Source organism: Macaca mulatta, chromosome 6 (genome assembly GCF_049350105.2).
Source record: "Macaca mulatta isolate MMU2019108-1 chromosome 6, T2T-MMU8v2.0, whole genome shotgun sequence".
Lineage (NCBI taxonomy): Eukaryota > Metazoa > Chordata > Mammalia > Primates > Cercopithecidae > Macaca > Macaca mulatta.
Window position 1 is genome coordinate 116,312,682 of NC_133411.1, and position 22,089 is coordinate 116,334,770.

General features: G+C 38.8%; 1 protein-coding gene across 4 annotated transcripts in view; it reads right to left on the reverse strand.

Annotated features, from left to right (window-relative positions):
- EFNA5 (ephrin A5) overlaps positions 1-22,089 on the reverse strand; it is a 295,467-nt gene that overhangs the window by 114,577 nt on the left and 158,801 nt on the right. The window contains exons 1-2 of one of the 4 annotated variants that reach the window (XM_078004021.1): positions 14,089-14,197; positions 11,551-11,594 (exon numbers count right to left, since the gene is read on the reverse strand). Of the exons in view, the coding sequence (XP_077860147.1) occupies positions 11,551-11,594; positions 14,089-14,097 (53 nt within the window). The 5' untranslated portion in view covers positions 14,098-14,197. 4 annotated transcript variants of the gene reach the window in all.

A 22,089-nucleotide genomic window follows, 5' to 3' on the forward strand; every position in this document is an offset into this window, starting at 1 on the left:
CATCTCTTGCATCCTCACCCTGCAGCACTTAGAGGCAGGTCTGCCAGCAAGGGGGTAAAATCTTCACCCTCACCTTTCAGGGCAGTGCAGGGCAGGCTACCACCTGCACTGCAAAGTTTATCCAGTATGAGAGTTCCTTTGGCAGGGAGCACAAACTGCTGACTTATGCTTGCCACTGCATAGGTAAAGGACACTGACACAGGTAAAGAAGTCTGCATGTGCACCGTCATGACCAATGCCTTACAGCGGCTACTCAGATTCCTCTTTACTTGCTGTGTCACCATCCAGTGGGGAAAAGCACCTCAATATTAATCCTAGTTACACAAACTCTAACAGGACATGATCCTAACCATTAGGGCAGTATTAATTAAGGTATCTTGCAGAAATGCTGCTCATTATACATTTAAAAACAAGATGAGGTTTCATTAACTCTTTTACTTTCAATAATCTTCAAACTCAGCTCCCAGACAGCAAACTGGGTTCCATACTTGCTTAAGGCTTAAGAACACATTTTACATTTATTCTCATTCAAGCCACATTGTGACATGAAGTGATTTACGAATTAGAGAGCACATGTGTTATCAGAATTCTGTAATAAAATGTTCAGAGACTCTTGGCTTTGTCACCATTAGGGACACAGGCTGGTTTTTCCATGGTCTGTCCAAACGGTTTTAAGGTAATGGTTAAAGGACAAGTCTCCACCTCTGTGCATATTACAAATTGTAACATGGTGTATGCTTCAGGCAGAAGAACTCTTAATTCTAGCATGTTCTCAATGGCAATACAGAAGGCCCCTCCCTACCTCCCTTCCTTCCTTCCATGGAGTTTTGCTCTTACTGCCCAGGCTAAAGTGCAATGGCATGATCTCAGCTCACCACAACCTCCGTCTCCCGGGTTCAAGTGATTCTCCTGCCTCAGCATCCCGAGTAGCTGGGATTACAGATGCCCGCCACCATGCCCAGCTACTTTTTGTATTTTTAGTAGGTGGGTTTCACCATGTTGGTCTCAAACTCCTAACCTCAGCTGATCCACCTGCCTTGGCCTCCCGAAGTGCTGGGATTACAGGCATGAGCCACCATACCTGGACTGTTCTTTCCTTTTTCTTGGAGACTGGAATAAGGGAAGTCTGCTATTTTTATGACTTTATATGTGTACCCACAAAATCTATGTGCAAAGATTACCTCTTGAGAGGAGAACTGAATAGTTGGAAAATAGGAGTGGGAAGAAGACATGTTTTTTACTGTATACTCTTTTATAGCTTTTGAGTTTTGTATCATGTACATGTATTATACGCTCAAATACTAAAAATTAAATTAATTAATTTTTTGAGACAGAGTCTCACCCTGTCACCCAGGCTAGAGTGCAGTGGCGCAATCTCAGCTCACTGCAACCTCCACCTCCAGGGATCAAGTGATCCTCATGTCTTAGTCTCCCGAGTAGCTGGGATTACAGGTGTGCACCACTATGCCAGGCTAATTTTTGTATTTTTATTCAAGACAGGGTTTCGCCATATTGGCCAGACTGCTCTCAAACTCCTGGCCTCAAGCAATCTGCTTGCCTCCACCTCCCAAAGTGCTGGAATTACAGGCATGAGCCACCAACCCTGGCCTAAAAATGTAATTTTAAAAGAACAAATAAAAGCAAAACACCTACAAACTTTTCTAAATCATGTTTAAAAAATTTATTCAGTCTTATACAGTTACAAAACTTTTTAAAAATCTAACCCTTAAAAAAATATTCAAAACACATTTTAGAAAAAATGCTTCAAAGATGTTATATCTAAAACACTGCACCTGGACACTGTTAAGAAACAGTTATATGTCGTCCTTTTATTATGATAACTATTCAGCTAGAAAGATCATTACCTACTTTGACATTATAAAAGTTAGTGAGTTTAAAAAATAGATAATGTGTTTTTAAAGGAAAGCATGCTATTTTTCCCTCTAAGGTATACTTGACAAATGTTCAGCATTTCAAGTAAATACACATTATTTCATTTATCAGCTGTGATCATCTCATTCTCTTCAGTATGACTTAAGAAGCTTCAGGAGTGTGTTTTTTCTCACCTCAAGTCACTCTCACAGGCAAGCCTTCCATTAGAGAAAGAAGCCACCAGACGCCACCAGAAACTTAACAAAATTAAAGATACCTTAGGCCTCTCAATTTCATTCCAAAAGAAAATCATCCTTGGCCGAGCACAGTGGCTCACGCCTGTAATCTCAGCACTTTGGGAGGCCGAAGCGGGCGGATCATCTGAGGTCAGGAGTTTGAGACCAGCTTGGCCAACATGGTGAAACCTCGTCTCTGCTAAAAACACAAAAATTAGCTAAGTGGTGGCGGGCACCTGTAATCTCAACTATTCAGGAGGCTGAGGTAGGAGGATCACTTGAACCCGGGAGGCAGAGGTTGCAGTGAGCAGAGATCAGAGATCAGATCGAGTCACTGCACTCCAGCCTAGGAGACAGAGCAAGACTCGTCTCCAAAAAAATATAAAAAATCATCCTTAAGGTCTATTCTTGTAAGAATTTTTTTTCAACAGGGAAGCCAAAAAATGCTTAAAAACATATATTATTTTAGATTTGAAGCCACCACCTAGGGAAAAGGAAATATATGCTATGTGTTATATAATGCCCCTCTGGAATAATTACTGTTATTTGTTCACTTTCTAGAGCAAACACCATAGTTTTTTTGTTTGTTTGTTTTATCTTTTACAACCAAATACTCCCTAGAAAATAGGAGATAAAGACCAATAAAACCTTTGTTCTCTCTCCCTTCAGCCAACCCCTAAGGCATATTTTACCTCCAGAGTTGTTATCTGAAGTGAATGACTGATTAAAAAAAAAAGTTAAAGGACCCAGACTGCTGAATGTGTGAGGTAATTGCAGTGTTTCCCACACCTTGTTTCTCTTTGGCTAGGCCCTACCAATAGTCACTGTTCCTACCAGCCTGCTTTTGCAGAAAAGAAAAAGTTGCCTAAGTACCATGGCTCCAATGCCTAAATTCCTTTATCAAGAAAAGAAAGAAAAAAAAAAAAAAAAGTACAGGACAAGACTCTGGAAAACCAAAGTCCTACATTTACAATGCACTTATTTAGATTTGTAAACTCCTAAATGGCAGGAGAATATTAACATGTACTTCTAAGGAACTTTCACAGGCAAACAGGTTAACTTCAGTAGCTAACTGCACAAGGTTTATAATGAGCTGTAGGCCCTTTTTTTCTAACTCTCTTGGCCCAACTGGTATACTTTGCCTTCAGAGTATTATCAGAGTGTATATGCATTGAACATTGGCACAGTCTATCATTTAATATTCACAACACAATTATTACCCACATGTCACAGATGAGGAAACAGGCACAGGCACTTACCCAAGTCTACACTGCTTGTTAGTGTTAGTGTGGAGGCTGAAACGGAGGCAGGCTGGCTCCAGAGTCTGCATCCTAAACCCTATTTTGCAATGAGTTTAATTCTCCTAAAATGAGCAGAAATGAAATGTAAAACATTTTTTACCCCAACACTTTTTTATGATGTCACTGACTCAGGTAGCAAGCATCCATGAATTCTTAAACTTTTAACATTATTCATTTTTAGTAAATACCTATTGACTCTACAGAATATGCAAAGTCTTGTGTAAGATATCTGAGGGGAACACGAGGAAGTATGACAAATAACGCCATGTTCCCAAGCAGTCTGAAACTCCTTGGCACCTCCTCTCCACCAAAAATGGAGGAAAAAACCAAATTAAACATTTAAAAATACAATTCCAAGCATCCCCGGAAGTCAGGATCTTCTAGTACCCATGGCCTATGATATAAAATGGTTATAGGCCTGGTGTCGACTGGGTTGCTGGGTTCAGTTTGCCTGGAAGTGGATTCCAGAACAGCCTGTCAGGAACAGGTAGTTTCTGTAGTCAAAGGCCGGAGGCAAGCTTTAACTACCTCCTGTACTGGCTTGAGATGAAATCAAGAAATCCACCCCATCACTGCTTGTCCAGGCCTCTTTTTTCTGTCCTTCCTCTAATGTTAACCCAATTTCCCCAAATTACTTAGAGCAGGCCAGCGTGGTGGCTCATGCCTGTAATTCCAGCACTTTGGGAGGCCAAGGTGGGTGGATCACCTGAGGTCAGGAGTTCGAGACCAGCTTGGCCAACATGGTTAAACCCCCGTCTCTACTTTTAAAAGTACATTAATTAGCTGGGCGTGGGGGCAGGCACCTGTAATCCCAGCTACTCAGGAGGCTGAGGCAGGAGAATCATTTGAACCTGGAAGGCAGAGATTGCAGTGAGCCAAAATCACACCATTGTACTCCAGCCTGGGCAACAAAAGCGAAACTCCCATCTCAAAAAAAAAAAAAAAAAAAAAAAAAGCCAAACAAAACAACTACCCAGCATCTCTTTGCTACAGACAAGATCAGAGAGTCTCGTTCATCCCATGTTTCTGAGAGGTAATGTCAAGTTATTCCAGTTCAGCTGCTTGTGTTTCCATAGAGGATGAGCATTTGGCCTTTAAGAGGGATTGCAAAGTACCTTATCACAACGCTACCTACATGTTTGGTAGGTCTTACCCCTCTCCTCCTTCCTGCTCTCACTGACACAGATTTGTAGCAGAATACACAAAGATGCCTTTTGTGGGAAAATGTTGCCAACTCTACCCCAGACAATAGCTGATGCTGTCTGTTGGGGCTTGCTAAGCAATAAAGTGCACTTAAAGAATAACTGCAACTTCCGTTAGTGGATGACCCATTCCTAGGAAGGAACATGCTGGAGAAGAAACGTGGGTCAGCAAACCTAGGACTAAACCCAGATGCAGCAGGGCTTTTGGCTTCTCCTCCTTCAGACTAGGCCATAATCTCCCTGAATGAGACAAAGTGGTTTTCAGAAAGTACCAAGTAGACAGTTCATAGGAGCAAGTCATATCCCATTTAGAGTCTTGGCTTTATGCTAACGGGGACAATGTCTCCTGGACTCCTTTGGCATGGCTCACCACCTGCCCTCCTCCTGACCAGCATTCTCATTGTCCCAAAGTAGGCACCTGTAGTTTCAGAACCAGCTACCTGAGCTTGCTTCCATTTATTAAGACAATTTGGGCCTAGAAGCTGGTTGGAAAGTTGCCATGGTATCATGAGCAAAACATTAGTCGGCTTGGCTTTGCTATCTGTAGCAGTAGGTGACCTTTTATTAAAAATTGTTGATGTTCATGAGGACAAATAAATCAACACACTTACATCTCCTAACTCATTTGTAGGAACAGGTTCATATTCTGCTAAAAACAAAAAATCAGGAGAGGGTCAGAGGCTGAGGCCTGGGCAGGGAGGCTATTTTATGTAACTGTATTGGTATAAAATTACTCCTTTTGCTAACCATATCTAGAAGGTAAAAGTACCCTTATATGGAGAAATAATACTGGAGAAATAATAGTCATGAAAAGATAGGCTGCCTAAAACATAAAGGCTGGGAAAGGTTTTCTGAACAGGTAGAAACTTTGAAATGTGGTAGGATCTGATTAGATGGGAACCTGTCCTGTCTGCATGAGCTAAAGCTCTAAAGAAGGCATAAGATGCTTGTTTGGTGTCTGCATCTCATGGTACCTAGAGAGCACTGGAAAATCTTAGCAACCTCTTCAGTTTGCTCCAGTTAAATCTGAGTCTATAGACCACCTATGCGGGACCCGTTACATAACACGCAGGGCATAGTGCAAAATGAAAATGTAGGACTCCTTGCTCAAAAAGCAAGAGAAAAATAGTGCCATTAAGAACACTAACATATAAAGCTTTTTCCTTTCTTCCACAAACTCTCAATTTCTCATGATGTTTTTGATTTGCTATTTAAAGTCATTATGAACAAAGAAAAAGAAAAACTAAAACATTTAATTATTAGCATGAAGTTTACCATTTATCTTTATTTTTATCATTGTTATTATTTTTTGAGACGGAGTCTCAATCTATCACCCAGGCTGGAGAGCAGTGGCGCGATCTCGGCTCACTGCAGCCTCTGCCTCCCGAGTTCAAACGATTCTCCTGCCTCAGCCTCCCAAGTAGCTGGGATTATAGGCATGTGCCACCACACCCAGCTAATTTTTGTATGTTGACCAAACTGGTCTTGAACTCCTGACCTCAAGTGATCTGCCTTTCTCAGCCTCCCAAAGTGTTGGGATTACAGGCGTGAGCCAAGAAGCCTGGCCTACAATTTATCTTCATATGGTACAATGACAGTTTAAATGCAAATATAAGAGCATTTAACTTATATGTGGAATAATATGACACAACCTTTTTTCATAGCTCATACATGTGTATTTATTTCATTCTTACTAGGGCAGTGGAAACACTCTACACAACTAACTCAACTGAAACTAACTCAACTTACAAATTTCTTGATTCATGCATATTATACCAACACACTATAGGAACAGACAGTTTCTATAATGTACTTACTTTCTACTCCCCTGGAGCCTCCCTGGACCCCCACACATCATAGTCTACCAGAATTCTGTATTTGTGAAACACTGTGAATGTGATATGCAGATAGCGCCACAATGGACAAACAAACATATCACACATCGCCTCTGCTCATGCAGATGCTCCATTTATGAAACACTAGTTCAAAGACAAAATTCTGAATTTTGAGACGTTGACAGCAGAGTCTTAAGCCACGTATGGGGCTCTTCTGAACTCAGGGCCCTGTGTGACAGCACAGGTTGAATGCCACAAAACTAGACCTGCACCTCAGACCTCTGGCCAATATTCTTAGAGGGACTATTCCTGAATACTAATAACGAGGCCTTCCAAGGAGGTAAGTTTGATGCCAGTGTACACACTGTGATAAGGCTGCAGGGGATAGACTACATATAGTGATTACCCTGTAAATTACCTGTTCATATAGCTTCCCCAGGTTGTGTCGTTAGGGCCTATGGTTTTATATGTATGTATGTATGTATGTATGTATGTATGTATGTATATCAGCCAAAGGAGTCTTTGATTTCTTTTACTGTGAGATTTCCATTGGAAACAGACACCTGCTTTGCTCTCTTCTCCTTTTTCATTATACCATAACCAAATAGCAAGCACATAGATTTTACCTGGTCATTCTAAATCAAAAGACACAAATATATATAGGAAGATCTCAAAAAAAGAGAAGAAAGATGAAATTTTTTTTTAAATCGGGGGAAAGTAAAAATACCCTCAATTCTTAAATCTCCCACAATGCACAACAATAAACCTTCCCTGATAAGGGCACTGCCAGGGATATACTCCTCTCCCTTTCTGTCTCTGAATAACAACAGGTTGCAACTAGTTTGAATTAAAGAGCCTGCATCTGCAGCCAACAGCTGGAATTCAGCAACTGCTGTTAATCCACCTTAATTGCTTATTATTCTATGAGTTCTTGTTTGTGCTTTTGTTATTCAAAGTAATTTTCCCCACATGCACATACTACCAAGCATGGTTTTAGCAAGCGGTGGCCAAAGAATTCTTGTGTTTCCATCCTAGGGTTGTTATTGTTTTGTTTTGAAACAAAAACACATCGACACTGGATTTTTTTAAAGGGTTAGCAAGTTAGCAGCGATGCCCACAGATGGACTAGCATTGGCCTATATGTGCAAGAGATACAGGTATTAGCCAACGTCTAAATAAGAACAAGTCTTCTTTTGGTGTTTTAATTAGAGCCGCAGTTAGCAGGGTTGCTATTTTCCCTAAACAATTCTTCCCCTCCTTGCGTTAGGGAGGGATTTTTACTCCACCACTTTATTGCACTAGTGAATAAATGAGATACCAGGGTTCCAGGGAGAAAAAAAAAATTACCAATATAAACGCATCAGGTGCAAATTACCAAGGTAAATAGGCCCATGGAGATTGTAAAGTTAGCAACACCAACTGGAATATCTGAGAGGGCCAGCAGGAGAAAGCCCATGGGTCACGTCTCAGTTCTGCAGTGTACTTTGTGTGTTTCAACCCTGATCATTCATCCTGCAGCCTGCAGAAAGGAATCCACAGCACAAAGCAGTTGTGATTTGGCATTGACAGTGTTCTAACTAATGCTTCAGTTGTGGCTTTCCTATTCCCCTCTCTTTTTATTCACCCAAATGCCACTCTTGGGTAGTGTCTCTCAAAGCAGATCCTCCATCGTAAGAGACCACTGCGATATAATATCTCCAACTATAAGTTGATCATTAGTAATTATTTGTTTTCTGGAACTATTCATAATCTGCAATAAGGAAAAACTGCCACAAACATCCATATTAACTGTGGTCTGTAGGGCATGAAGGCTGTTCTTTTCTGTTTTCCCTACAATGTATATGTATATCCGCTAAAGAAAGTATTCGTAGCTCTGCATTTCTTCTTTCCATTGCTCTTTATTGCAAAGTCTTTCTTGTTCTGTAATAATTTTGCCAAGGTAAGCCTAGTCCCACTGTAAGCTTCACATAAAGCAAAGACCTGTCATATACTTGTCTCTCCCACAGTGCAGCACTATTTACTGACCTGAGTTCCTTTTTTTTTTTTTTCTAGAAGAGAGCAGGCAAGGCTTTCCATTAGCCTGGCCTTGTTTCCACCCAACACTATCCTCATATGGTGTGGCTGTCTCACCTCTTACCGTCTTATAAATGTAGCCTGAATGCACACTTGTTAGTCTTATTTATTACCCTATTTGTGTACTGAAACACATGTCCCTTAAAAATTAGCCTGCTCTGCCCTGACTGGAACATGAAATTCTGCAGGCAACTGAGTATACATTCAAATATAATAAAAGGGCTATATCATAACAAAGGTCTTTAAGGGATATTTGCCTGGCTCTTAAATCACCTTGATTTTGTTTCTTCAAATAGCAAGTACCTAAAAAATATTCCAAAAAAAAAAGGTTTCCTGTGAACGTTTCAGCCAGGATTGTTCATCCTGAAGCCTGCAGGAAGAAACTTGTGAACCACTGAGTGGGAGAATTCACAGTGGAGTCAGCTCCAGCTCCTAACTCTTACTATTTATTCATACCTGGTGCCGTCTTGGTTTTATGCTTCCTGTTTTAGAGCATGCCATCAGGCTAGATAAGGACATATTGTGTGCATGGTATAAACTAACATGAGGACAACTTCTATAAGCCTTCTACAGCGTATAGATCAAGTGTCATTCTTAAAGCCACAGGCCCTCATTAAAACAATTTATTTGCATGGATTAAGCCTCACTTATAGATATTGAATCAACTGTATGATTTTGTAAATATTTTTTTAAAACATTCTGTTTCTTTCTTAGGATATTTCTTACCTCCTGTACAACACAACATCAACCATACAATCAATAAAATATAGTCTTTAGCTACAAATTAAGCTTCTTATTCTATCTGTGTAACAATCATTATGTGGTTGAATGATGATCTGCAGTCTTAATACATTATATCCTGTTATATTAGAGATGACATAAAAGTGCAAATATTAGAGCTTATTAAATCAGCCCCTCCTTAATCAGTTTGGTAGCAATAAACCAAATTGCCTTGACTTAGCAAAGAAATTCCCAGAAACTATTTTTCTCGTTCAACATTTGTGATTTTAATTCTTTAAAAAATATTTCAGTGTCTTATTTTGCACAACCATTCACTATTTTTTTGAAAAACTTAAAACTGTAATATCATTTTAATATAGTCATTATAAACTAAAATTTAAGATACATACTACAGGCTACATTTCTATTGTGGTATTTTAAGGCTCACTTTGTTGAAGCAGCAATTATTTTCATAACTTGAATTAATGAATGCTGATTTTGTATGTGAAAGGACGGAGGGAAATGTCATACTTTAATTCATGCCATTAAACAAACAAAAAATGGCCATAAAGTCAAAATAATAGAACTAGATGAAAAAAGTAGTGGATCGAGAACCTGTGAAATTTTCTCTGATTTAAACTGTTTCTTGCCTTAAAGAAAAGTACTGCAGCTGTGATACAATTATGAGCCCTCCTCCCTTTAAAAGCTGATGTCAATGAGGAATACCCTATCTGATGGGTTTCTAAGATGTACACCGGGCATCTCCTATGGAAGTTAGTTAATTACACCAACCTGCAGCTGTTAGCACTGAGGACTGCTCCTCTTCACCCAACATAAGGCAGAAACCAATTCTCTCAGTTCACTGATCTAATTCCAGTTTTCAGGCACGCTGGCCATCCACTGCCTCCTTCCCTTCCCTCTCCAACTCTTAGAAAACAAGGAGTTAATTTATGTTCATTTTATCCATTTCCTCTCATGCCTCACTGCAACAGGAAACTGCCGTCTCTGTTGTGTTTAGACCAGTCTCGTCTTAGCCACGAGCTAACAATATCATCATTTAGAAAGAGCCCTCATCATGCCACAGTCAACATCAAACTGTTCCTCGACATTCCAAATTTATCTGGCACATCTCCCCTATCTGATGCAAATGAACCAGCAATCATTCTAGGAAGCAGTGCCTTAAAGAATTGTGATCCTGACACTGGCGGTTTACTCATTACGTTATGACACACAGCTGTATCCTGTTGTTTCATCTGTGGGGCTTTTGACAGCACGTAACTATAACTGCTGAAAAGCATGTACATGGGGTTGATAAATATACACACATACATACATACATACTCAGGATGTGCAGAGGAGAATGTGGCCGTGCTCTAAGTGTATCAAACTATGACTTCTAAATTCCTTTCCATCAAATGCCAGTAGAAGCACTTGATAAATGGGCCCTAGGAGAGCACTTCTCATTGCCTCAGGATGGAACGACTCGCAGGCATACGACACTCCATCAATACAGAGAGCTGGCAGATTGAAAGGCAGGAAGGACTATCTCTGATACGGTGCATCTGCTTACTAATAGCAGCAGCACTCCAGCCCTCTTCCCATTCATCGCCTACAGAAACCACTCCTCAGAGAGGCACGCCAGTCAACAGATGGTCTCTGGCTAAGGTGTAATCAGGAGCAGCTTGCTAAATTTACCCAAAACAAATAGAATTACAGGCTTTTGCCTGAGTCTGAAATTGAATTGAGAACTTGGGTGGTGGATAATGGAAGCTAAAATGGAAGAGCTCAAAATGTATCACAGCATGTTGGGAAAGGGCCGGCACAGGGTGCAGTCTCAGTTGTGAACTCCACTGTTTACTACCAGGTCATCTATTGCCAAAAAACTTGTCTACTATGCAGGATCGTTTCCCCTCAAGATCAAAGCTTCCAGAATTGGTAAAATTGTCACCAGTTAATGAAGTCATCTGCCTTCGGTGCACAGTGAACAAAATACTACCTGATGTTTTGAATATGTTTTGCCCAGTTGCAATGCCTTCACGTAAAATGTCAACAGTTTTAACCATCCTACTTTCATTAGTAGTTTTTATGTTCACTAAAAATCTGTCATTCAAAAGGTAAGAATCACTAAGGATTCTGAATAATGTGATCTTCTAAGAACAGGTGTTCTGATGTCTATCTCCAGAATTCCTCACTGTTTTGAATCATGCATTGCTCAGAATACAGGCAACATAAAGCCTCAGAAATTGCCTGAAAAAGTCAGCATAAAATTAAGAGTAAATCATTTAACCTATGGCTTTGTTTCACTACTTACATAGTAAGAACTGTGCCACCCACACAAATCGCTGTATCAGGAAGCTGTAAAAGTAAATGAGGCAAAATATGTAAAAGCACTTAAGTTATAAACAGATAAGGTCTTAAGGATAAGGCTATTTGTAACCCAAGCTATCAGCAATCACTTTAAAATTATTATCTTCATAACCTTTAATTTTTTTATTACTAGAGAAAATTGTTTACCCATTAAAAAGGCCAATAAAAATTAAAAATTTCAGTTTCTAATATTTTGTTTTCTAATCGTCTTTGGAAATAAAAAGATGTGTATTTTGTGAGTATTTTACATCATTCAGTATTTGCAATGCAGAACTTTTAAAATGTATTACAGCATGCATTGAATTAGCTACCTTTAAACTAATAATCAGGCAATTCTCCTCATTCTTCATGACTTAAAATCCCATTATGGAGAATTTCATTTTTATACATCAGTCAGTCTAACACTTTCAAACATCGGTTATATGAGAAGTATCTGAAGTACCTTCTATTTTCTTCAAGCATTTTGTTGTAAGGAACTCTGCCATGCAGAGAAGGAATCCCAAAAGAAAGGTCTTTTTTGTTCAGGATGAAAGTATTTAGAGAGAGGATATTTTTTAAATTAACTAAAAAAAGAGCTTCATTCTTAAGGTTTGAATTATAGACAAGGGCTAAAATATCTTTTCACATAATTATTTTTTAAAGTAACTGACTTGAAATGAAACTAGCATTTTTCCTAAGTGGATGCTGTTAATTAAGTAAAACAAATGTGTCCCTACACTCAAAGAGGACACATTTTTAGTGATATGTTATATATATATAAAAGAACTAGATGCTAAAGTTACCTTACTAAAATATGTATCTTCTCTATATGGAGCTTTATCTGCTATTCCCTCTTCTTATATAGAAATAGAAAATTCATTATTAATGTACAAATAACATGCATGCTTGTAGGAACAAACATTTTGAGCTGCAGAATAAACTAATGAAAACAGTACAGATAGATACAGATATCTAATTACTACATTACCCTGGGCAAATCATTTAACTGCTCTCTGATTCGGTCTGCCCATCTGTAAAATCAGTGGAACAGCTTCCCTGCCTATCCCCAAGATATTTGGTAAGAGTACATGAAAAAGTGTTGTTGAAGCCTATTTAGGCACCAAGCTTAAAAGGTCTGGCACATATTTGTGAAAGTACAATTATAATGATTTTCATTACTATTCTAGTAGACTCTGAATTTTAATCTTTAGGAATAACCCTCATTATTTTATTTTAAATGCTTTGAAAATATAGCTATAACAGAAAAACCTATCATATAACTACTGGTAAAATTTTGGCCCTATAATATCGTCATATTTATTATTCAATTATTGCTTCAATAAACCACTGTATGTATAAAAGGTAGACTTTGTTTTTCTGTATCTTTAATACAATCTGTTCTGAAAAACTACTGTGATATTAATAATAAAGGACAAGCTCTGTAAAGAAAAAGCGCCTAACAAGAACTTGGCAATGATCTCCATTCAAAGCAAAAATGCTATGAATTTTAAGATAAGGGACCTGTTATATGTTAAGTAAAAATATTCATAGTTTATTATTTATGAAGCAGTAGGCATTGCATAACTCTGAGAAAAAATGCTGTTCATTATATGAATGGCAATTTCAAATAATATCAAATGATTTAAGTTCAAAGGACTTAGGAAAGCTTCATGGCATCCTATGTTATTAATTTCACAAAAATTTCATTAGAAAAAAAACTGAATCCTACACGAAAAATGTTAAACTACAAGGTGCACTGTGTACTGATTCTCCATGCAACAAATCTGCAAACATTGCCTAGGGCATGCTGTATGGGAAATCCGGACAGCTGGAAATCATAGCAGACAAGGAGATGTAGGTCACTGATCTCAGAATTGGAAAATTTCCCCTAGTGAGCCAATATGAATCTGGCACATATCATTGATACGCACACATACACCCCTCCTATATCCTCAAAAAAGTAACATATCACTGAGAGATATCATTAGAAAATGTATGCAGTAATAGCAAAGGGTGTAAATATGTAACTGATTGAGTAGGAAAATCTTCAATGTTCAGTAAATATTCATTGGGTACCTCCTATGTACACAACACTGTGAGAATCAGTAGTAAGAGATGTAATTAACGTTTATTAAGTACTTGCTATTCTAAATTCTTTACCTAACTCATTTAATCCCCCTTTCCCATCTCTCTCTTTTTCTCTCCCCCCTTCTCTTGGAGATAAATAATAATTATGATCATCAACATCAGCCTCATCCCCATCTTCCATTTGAGAAAACTGAAGCCTAACTCAAGTAGCTTGCCCAAGGTGATAGAGCTAGTGAGCGACAGAGCCAAGTTCTGAACCGTGGCAGTCTCATCCAGTCTACACATTCAACCACTATGCTATATTGCTCTAAAGCAGAACCACAGGGAGCCACAGGAAACACTTCAAGCTCCTTCGCTTTTACGCTTTATTTGTGTAGCTCTCACTGCCTGAAATGACTCCTAGTTTAGGACTCACCAGTTCCATGAACCCTTCCCAGGTTTCCCTCAGGAACAGTTGTCTACTCCCTTCTCTGGTCCATCAAGATATCCTGTACATATTCCAAATTCTGTACTTATCAGAACTATAACTATGTCTGCATGTTTGCTCTTTTTGTGTTAGGCTTGGCCAAGAATCCAGCACACAGTAAACATCCAATAGAGTAAATGATTAACCTGTCGTTGGAACATTACAATTTAGTTGAAGTAGTAGTCTGAATTCTATTGGTGTAAGTATTTGTGTTTGATAATGGCAAATAAGAATAAAGATTACCTTAGCAAAGGTTGCTAAATTATGGACTGGGGTGAAGATAAGGCTCAAATCTGACTCTGATGGACCTTAAAGGATGGGAATGAATCAGATGACTGGAGAAGAGGAGAGGCAGTTTGGGGCCAGATGAGCAGGAGCAGGGGCTTCGAGAAATGAGTGCCTGAGGCAGGTGTGGAGGGTGGGCAGCCCGTTTAACAGCAAGCTAAGGAGCCTCAAATGTATTCTTAGGGCACTGGAGAGTCTTGAGCATGGCAACAACATGATCAGAAAAGCGAGGCAGGAAAAATAGTTTTGGCTGCAGGAAAGACAAAGGTGAATAACAAAAAGTATATAATATCTAGATTTTGAGAGTGAAACCTACTCAGAATCCTTTTTTAGTAAGGAAAAGGGCAGCTGAAACATTCACCACCTGCTGAAAAAGCCTTATGTCTCCAACAAGCAAACTATTACTAATAGTTTTTAATGTACATAAAAATTCATTAAACATTTATTGCTGCTTTATTATCCTATGGGCTAAGAATACAGAATTCTTATCTCTTGAGAGATAAGAATCTAAATTTTTGAAAATGAAATACAGAATATGGATTAGAGAAGAAACATAAAATGATCAAAAGTTTGTATGTGAAGGTCAGAATGAGAGAGCTATTATTCTTATATAATATGATCTGTCAAAATAAAAAAAAAACTTTTGCTCAAAAATAAATGATACATTTTTCTGATTGTATCAGAAAATGAGAAAGGACATTAGAAGTAATCTAATCCCATAGCATTTTAGAGATGAGAAGAATGGGAGGACCAGAGAAGTTAAATGATCAGCTCTAGGTCACACAGAAAGTTGTCAGTAAAATATGGATTACAAATCTCATCTTCTAACTATGGTTGACTGCTTTGCCTCTGCTGCTTTTCATAAAGCTATAAATATGATTACACTAGAAAAATAATTCTGGTATATTTTGGCATAAAACAAATTATAAGTCTTTAATAACATCTATGTAAACTTTAAAAGATTAAAACAATAGAGCCAATGAAAATGGATCATTCATTCATTTAGCAGCCTATATTAACTAAGAACCTAGTCAAGGAATGCAGGAGTGGATGAAAGGTTTGGATATAAATAATGGAAAATGGCAAGGCATGGTGGTTCACACCTGTAATCCCAGCACTTTGGGAGGCTGAGGCAGGAGGATCGCTTGAGCTCAGGAGTTTGAGACCAGCCTGGGCAACATGACAAAACCTCATCTCTTAAAAAAAAAAAAAAAAATAGCTGGGCATGGTAGTGCACCTATAGTTCCAGCTACTCAGGAAGCTGAGATGGGAGAATCACTTGAACCCAGGAGGTTGTATTTTGGACATGCTGAATTAAATATAAAATTAATGTCACCAGCGTTTTTAATTTCTTTGTAAAAATGTAGCTATTAGAAAACTGAAAATTACATACATGGCTCATATATTTCTATTGGACAATGCCACTCTGGAGAATGAGCAAAGATTAACCTGCTGTGGGCTGGTGCATGCCTAGGATGGCCAGGAAAGAGGACAAGGTGGGATCTAACCATTAAAGGATAAGAATCTGAAGATTTTTTTTTTTTTTTATTAAAGACGAATTTTCAGGGAATCATGAGGAAGAAAGTCTCACAGAAAAAAATGTGGGTAGTTACCCATTAAAAACGTTTCTCCCATCATCTTTGGAACTTTGGGCAAATCAGGTGATGCCTTGGGCAAATCAGGTCTCCTTCCTCCTGCCACTGAACTAAACTTGCAGTTTATCATTCTGTTTGTTCTCTGTGGAACTGTGAGCCAAGTGAAGTGCAGATGGATGGCTTCTTAGAATAGAACTGAAAGCATGCCAGTACTTAAGTTAGAATAGCATCCACCTTCAGTGACCACAGTTATGTGAACACCGTAGGTCCTCACGCGTGAGGTCACTATATTATAGAAGCAGCTCTCTGGATAATTATTCACACACACACAAACACACACAGACGAATGTCATCAGAGTTTTTTAGTGTAAAACACTATTTCCATGCATATCTTCTGCTGCATAGTTTCTTTAATTCCTGTATATGTCTTTTAAATAAAAATGTGGGCCTCATCTATATTACACCAACCTCGAAGACATGAATTGCAGACAAATTTTCAGAATAACTTCATGGCTATCAAACTGGCTAGAATTGAAATATCAAGGTCAACCCTGCCATTTTCAAATTATCTTCAGCCGTGGTGATATAACAATAATCTTAATTAAACAGACTTCTAAAAACTAAGTGTAAGTCAAGCTTGAACCATCACTATTTTCAGAGTATACTAAACAGCTAGTAATACAAGTATAAGCAATAAATTATCCCTGATTTTTATAATAATGAGAAAAAAGTTCTAGAAGTTAATTCCACTTAAAGGTGTTTCGATAATTAATAATTTAATTTTTCTCATGTCCAATGTCATTAAGGAATTTGGTATATTCATTACTTTCTAGGTATATACATTTCAATGTTTCATTACTTGAAACGTTTCATTTAATCATTCACTTATTTACTTATTGCAGTGTTCCTTTATTGTATTGCAGTTATTTGTCCTGATGGTTTATAGTTCCTCAATTAAATGGATATTTTAGGTATTCTGGTTTTAATTACCTAGGAGCAAACTTCAGGTTTTAAAATTGCATTTGGACAGAGTGCTATTCCTATAAATTTATTTATAGGCTGGTTTTGCTCTTGAGTTAATCAGAATTTGTGTCACTTACATAACAATGGTGACTAGTGTGACATCCTCTAATGTAATTTTGCTAAAAATTTTCTTAAAACCCATTAATACATAAGAGCAGATGTCTTTAGATACCCCTTTACAGACTCTTTAAGATGACTATTTGTTCTTTTCACCTGAAAGAACCAACACAAAAGAGCAAAAATGAGTGTCAACTCTTTCTTTACTTCTTTATCTCTTTTCTTTTTTTGAGAAGGAGTCTCACCCTGTCGCCCAGGCTGGAGTGCAATGCTGCCATCTCAGCTCACTGCAACCTCCGCCTCCAGGATTCAAGCAATTCTCCTCCCTCAGCCTCCCAAGTGGCTGGGATTACAGGCGTGTGCCACCATGCTCAGCTAATTGTTTTTTTTTTTTTTTTTTTATCTTTAGTAGAAATGGAGTTTCACTACGTTGGCCAAGCTGGTCTTGAACTCCTGACCTCGTGATCTGCTGGCCTCGCCTCCCAAAGTGCTGGGGTTACAGGCATGAGCCACCATACCCGGCCTGAGTGCCAACTCTTTTTACACCCCTTAAAAATATACTCATATACAGATAAATGGTTATAAATGATTAAAAAACGTAGATGAGGAAGACTGGAATACGGTCTTCCTGAGGGCAGAAATTTTTGCCTATTACATTCATTAGTACAATCCTAGAACTCAGAAGAGTCCTTGACCCTAGCAGATGCTCAATAAATATCTGTGTATTGAATGGCACATAATGGACACTCAGAATATAAATGTTTAATGACTGAATAATTCATGGAAATGATTAGGCCATTAGTTAATAACAATATGCTACATGATCATCATTTCACTGTATGCTACTGTCAAAGGCATTTGAATCACAGCAACTCCATCTTGAATAGGGGCTGGGTAAAATGAGCCTGAGAGCTACTAGGCTGCATTCCCAGGAGGGTAAAGGATTCTTAGCCACAGGATGAGATAGGAGGTCAACACAAGGTACAGGTCATAAAGACCTTGCTGATAAAGCAGCATGTGGTAAAGAAGCCAACCAAAATCCACCAAAACCAAGATGGTGATGAAAGTAACCTCTGGTCATCCTCGCTGTTCATTATATGCTAATTGCAATACATTAGTACGCTAAAAGACACTCCCACCAGTGTCATGACACTTTACAAATGTCATGGCAATGTCAGGAAGTTACCCATATGGTCTGAAAAGGGGAGTAACCCGCAGTTCCAGGAATTGTTCACCCCTTTTCCGCAAAACTCATAAATAATCCACTCCCTGTTTAGCCTATAATCAAGAAATAACTATAAGTATCCTTAGTCTAGCACCTCGAGCTGCTGCTCTGCCTATGGAGTAGCCATTCTTTTATTCCTTTACTTTCCTTTCACTTCACTCTAGGAACTTGCACTAAATTCTTTCTTGCAAGATCCAAGAACCCTCTCTTAGGGTCTGGATCTGGACCCCTTTTCTGGTAATAGTACAATATGAATACTTTAAATGGTGGTTACCAGGAAGTCTTAAATGTTTATGACAAGTAGGTGCTTAGTAAGTTTTCTTGAATATATGAGTGAAGAAATAAACTAGAAAGACTGAGTCACAATTTAGAAAATAAGTCATGAGGTGCTGAAGGCCAGAACTGCCCAATCTTCTTTTTTATAAACCTCCTGGATGCAAGTTTTAACACAGTCTCAAAAAAGTTGTGATCATTTTCTCCAAAGTTACATACTGAGACTAGGATGATAATGAGCTACCCACTCAGGATTCTGCAAGGACCAGAAATCTTTTCTTACTTTACAATACTTTCAAATACAAAATATTTTAAACTACATGGTTAATTCAACCTTGTGAACTGGATGGTCATCAAAATGAATATATAATTATTTCAACATACTTGCATTTCTATTTTTTTTCTTTTTGAGATGGAGAGTTTCGCTCTTGTTGCCCAGGCTGGAGTGCAATGGCACAATCTCAGCACACTGCAACCTCCCCCTCCTGGGTTCAAGTGATTCTCCTACCTCAGTCTCCCTAGTAGCTGGGATAACAGGCATGTGCCACCACACCTAGCTAATTTTGTATTTTTGGTAGAGACGGGGTTTCACCATGTTGGTCAGCCTGGTCTCAAACTCCCGACCTCAGGTGATCAGCCCGCCTTGGCCTCCCAAAGTGCTCGGATTACAGGCATGAGCCACTGCGCCCGGCCCCACAGTTGCATTTCTAAATATAAAATCCTCACAAAGTTTGAAAAGATGATGAGATCAGGGACATTTGAACACATTTTTTAAAGTAAATGGATGTACGGAATATTATGATAGAATACAGTAGTAGTGGTAGTCAAGCATGAAACTGGTAGATAAACAAAAATATACATGTAAAATAAACTCAGTATTTTAATAATAAAGTAAATAGTATCCTAAACAATACACTGATTTTTTAATACTATATTTTGCTGTTGTGACTTTCTATGCATATCCATTTATAAACTGTTACATTCCAACCTGAGACTTTTTTAAAAGTACAACAATCTTTTTAGTTTCAACTTTAATCTGTAAATTAAGTGCCCTAAATCATCTAATAGGATAGCTCTAAATTCATCCTTACCACCACTGCCTATTTAACACCAAAACTATCCATTAAAAAAAAATAGTTCTTATCTATCAATGCATACATATACTACTTTTCTTAAAAAACAAAACTGACTAATAATGTGGCACCATGAACATGTTATATGCAGACATGGGTTGTTCAAAGGGCTAAGAAACAATTATAGCCCTGCCTACTCACAATGCATTCCCCCAAATTTTCATTAGCTTACATCACAGTAAGACTTCACAAAATTTTCATTTGAAAAGACCTACTTTCCTTATGATCTTGCTCACAAAACACCCAAAAGGTGCATTTTGAGAAAATGAAGAAAATGCCATGATGCTATCTATGGCTCCTGCAACACTTGTTTTACTTCCTTTCGAAAGAAATAGAAAGTCAAAGGAGACTTCAAATGGTGGGCAGATGTAAATGGCATTTGCCTGAAAAGACATAAAGCAGCATTCAACAGGGAAGTCCCACCCCACTGAGTCTGTATAAGCGCTCACTCCATCTCTGTTGTAGTTGAAGACAGTGGCTGTCAATCAATCCTGGCTCAGTGGTTAAAGAACCCCACATAGGCTCCTCAGTAGGGTGTAAATGGCTCCAATCGCCGGGGTATAAGCAACTGATTTGCAAGCTGAGGGGCAAAACAAAACAAAACAAAACAAAAAAAACACCAAAAAAAAAACCCCACCTTGTTTCTTCCTCACACAATCTGAAATCAATACTCTAGCCTGTTGTTTTACCTTCTAAGAGGTTTACAGTTCTTGTAGGCCATCATTCCAGAGAGTCACAGAAGGCACAAAACTGAAGCATGTCACCCAGATTAAGAAGCTGAAGACTTTGTGCTGATTTTCAGTGATTATTGCCATTAAAATAGAGTAATGAGATAAAGTTTTGCCAGAGCGAAACACACACCATGGTGTTTTTGTAAAAGCATATACAAGAACTGAACTCCAAGATGACAGCTCCGTCGAGCAGCAGTCACCAAGAATGCTGTTCTGAATTCAAAGGCAACCCTGCTAACCACTCTTTCTGAGTAAATCACTTAACCTCTTTTACACCTCAGGTAGTTCATTGTGCACTACCTCACCATGGGTTGCTTACCAAGAAAACGTAATAAAAATAATTGGGGAGCTCTTTGAAGACATAAAATTACTGTGGAGAAAATCAACTGTAAATTTAAGTCTGCACTCTTGGTGAAGAAGTCTCCAAGTGAGCTAGTCTTGATGAGGTCTTCTTTGATGATTTGGACCATATTGCTCTTAGTAGAAAGAGGCTCTGTCCTTTCCTGATGGGGACTTACGTACCCAGTGGCCAGGAGGAATGGACTCAGGGATGGGGCTGGGGGCCTCGCCCACCAGGCATGAGAGGTAATTTGTGCTTCCCTGGCTGCCTTGGTACCTTGCCTCTGTAGTTTTGCTTCAGGGATGACATGCTTCAGCTCAGGCTGCTGTGCTTAAGTCCTACTATAGTCAGAGATTTGGGGCTGGGAAAAGACGGCCAGCTTTACACCCTCCTTAGCCAAGAGGAGAGGAGGAAGGGAGGGAGGGAGGGACGGGGAGAGAGAGAGAGAGAGAGAAACTCTATCAAATAAAATGCCTGTGGGGATTTACAAGGAATCACTCACTTGGGAGCTCAATTAATAATAAAATGTGATGAGCATGTTGATTCTGTGGGTTTTGTTTCCAACACGTTTTCATATCATTTGCTACCTGCCTCATTTCAGAGCATGTCAGGAATGGGTACTATCCCATTGCAAAGATGGGGAAATGAGTCAAAGTGTCTCACTTGTGTAGCAAGTAGAAGCCAGATGTCAGAAGATGTATGCTGGGCAGATGTTAGAATTTTAAAGTGAGAACTACCTGAATGGCCCCAGCTGAAGACATGGTATTCTAAAAATAGGACGCTAACACCCCACTGAAATCAACTGTTCATTTATTTATTCTACATGACGGGTGCTGTGGGGCACCAGCTTCTTGCAAGACTGCAAAACCGCTTGTGATTCATAAGACATTTCTGAACAGAAAGAGGCTGGTGGTTCCCGTCCATTAAAAACAGGCTCATCACTGAGATACTGGGCTCTATGTTGTTTTTTCTTTAATTCCAAGAACTCAGAAGGAGGGACAGAAATGTTCAGTGGATAGCTATGGATGGATGAGCAGAGGGGAGAGGAAATAAGTGTGACATGTAAGTTGATCTGTGTGATACAGTAAGAGAAGAGGATGTTGCCAGGTAGGCCTGGGTCAGCGTCGCGCAGGTGTTGGTGCTGGAATCTGTTTCCTGAACATCTGTGCTGAACACAAAAACAGCCAGGACCATGGGGGGAGAAATAACAAGTCTCACATTGCTTTAACAAAAACAACAAAATAAAGCACTATTCCTGTTTTCTGCTGTTTCTGTCATGCTAAATGAC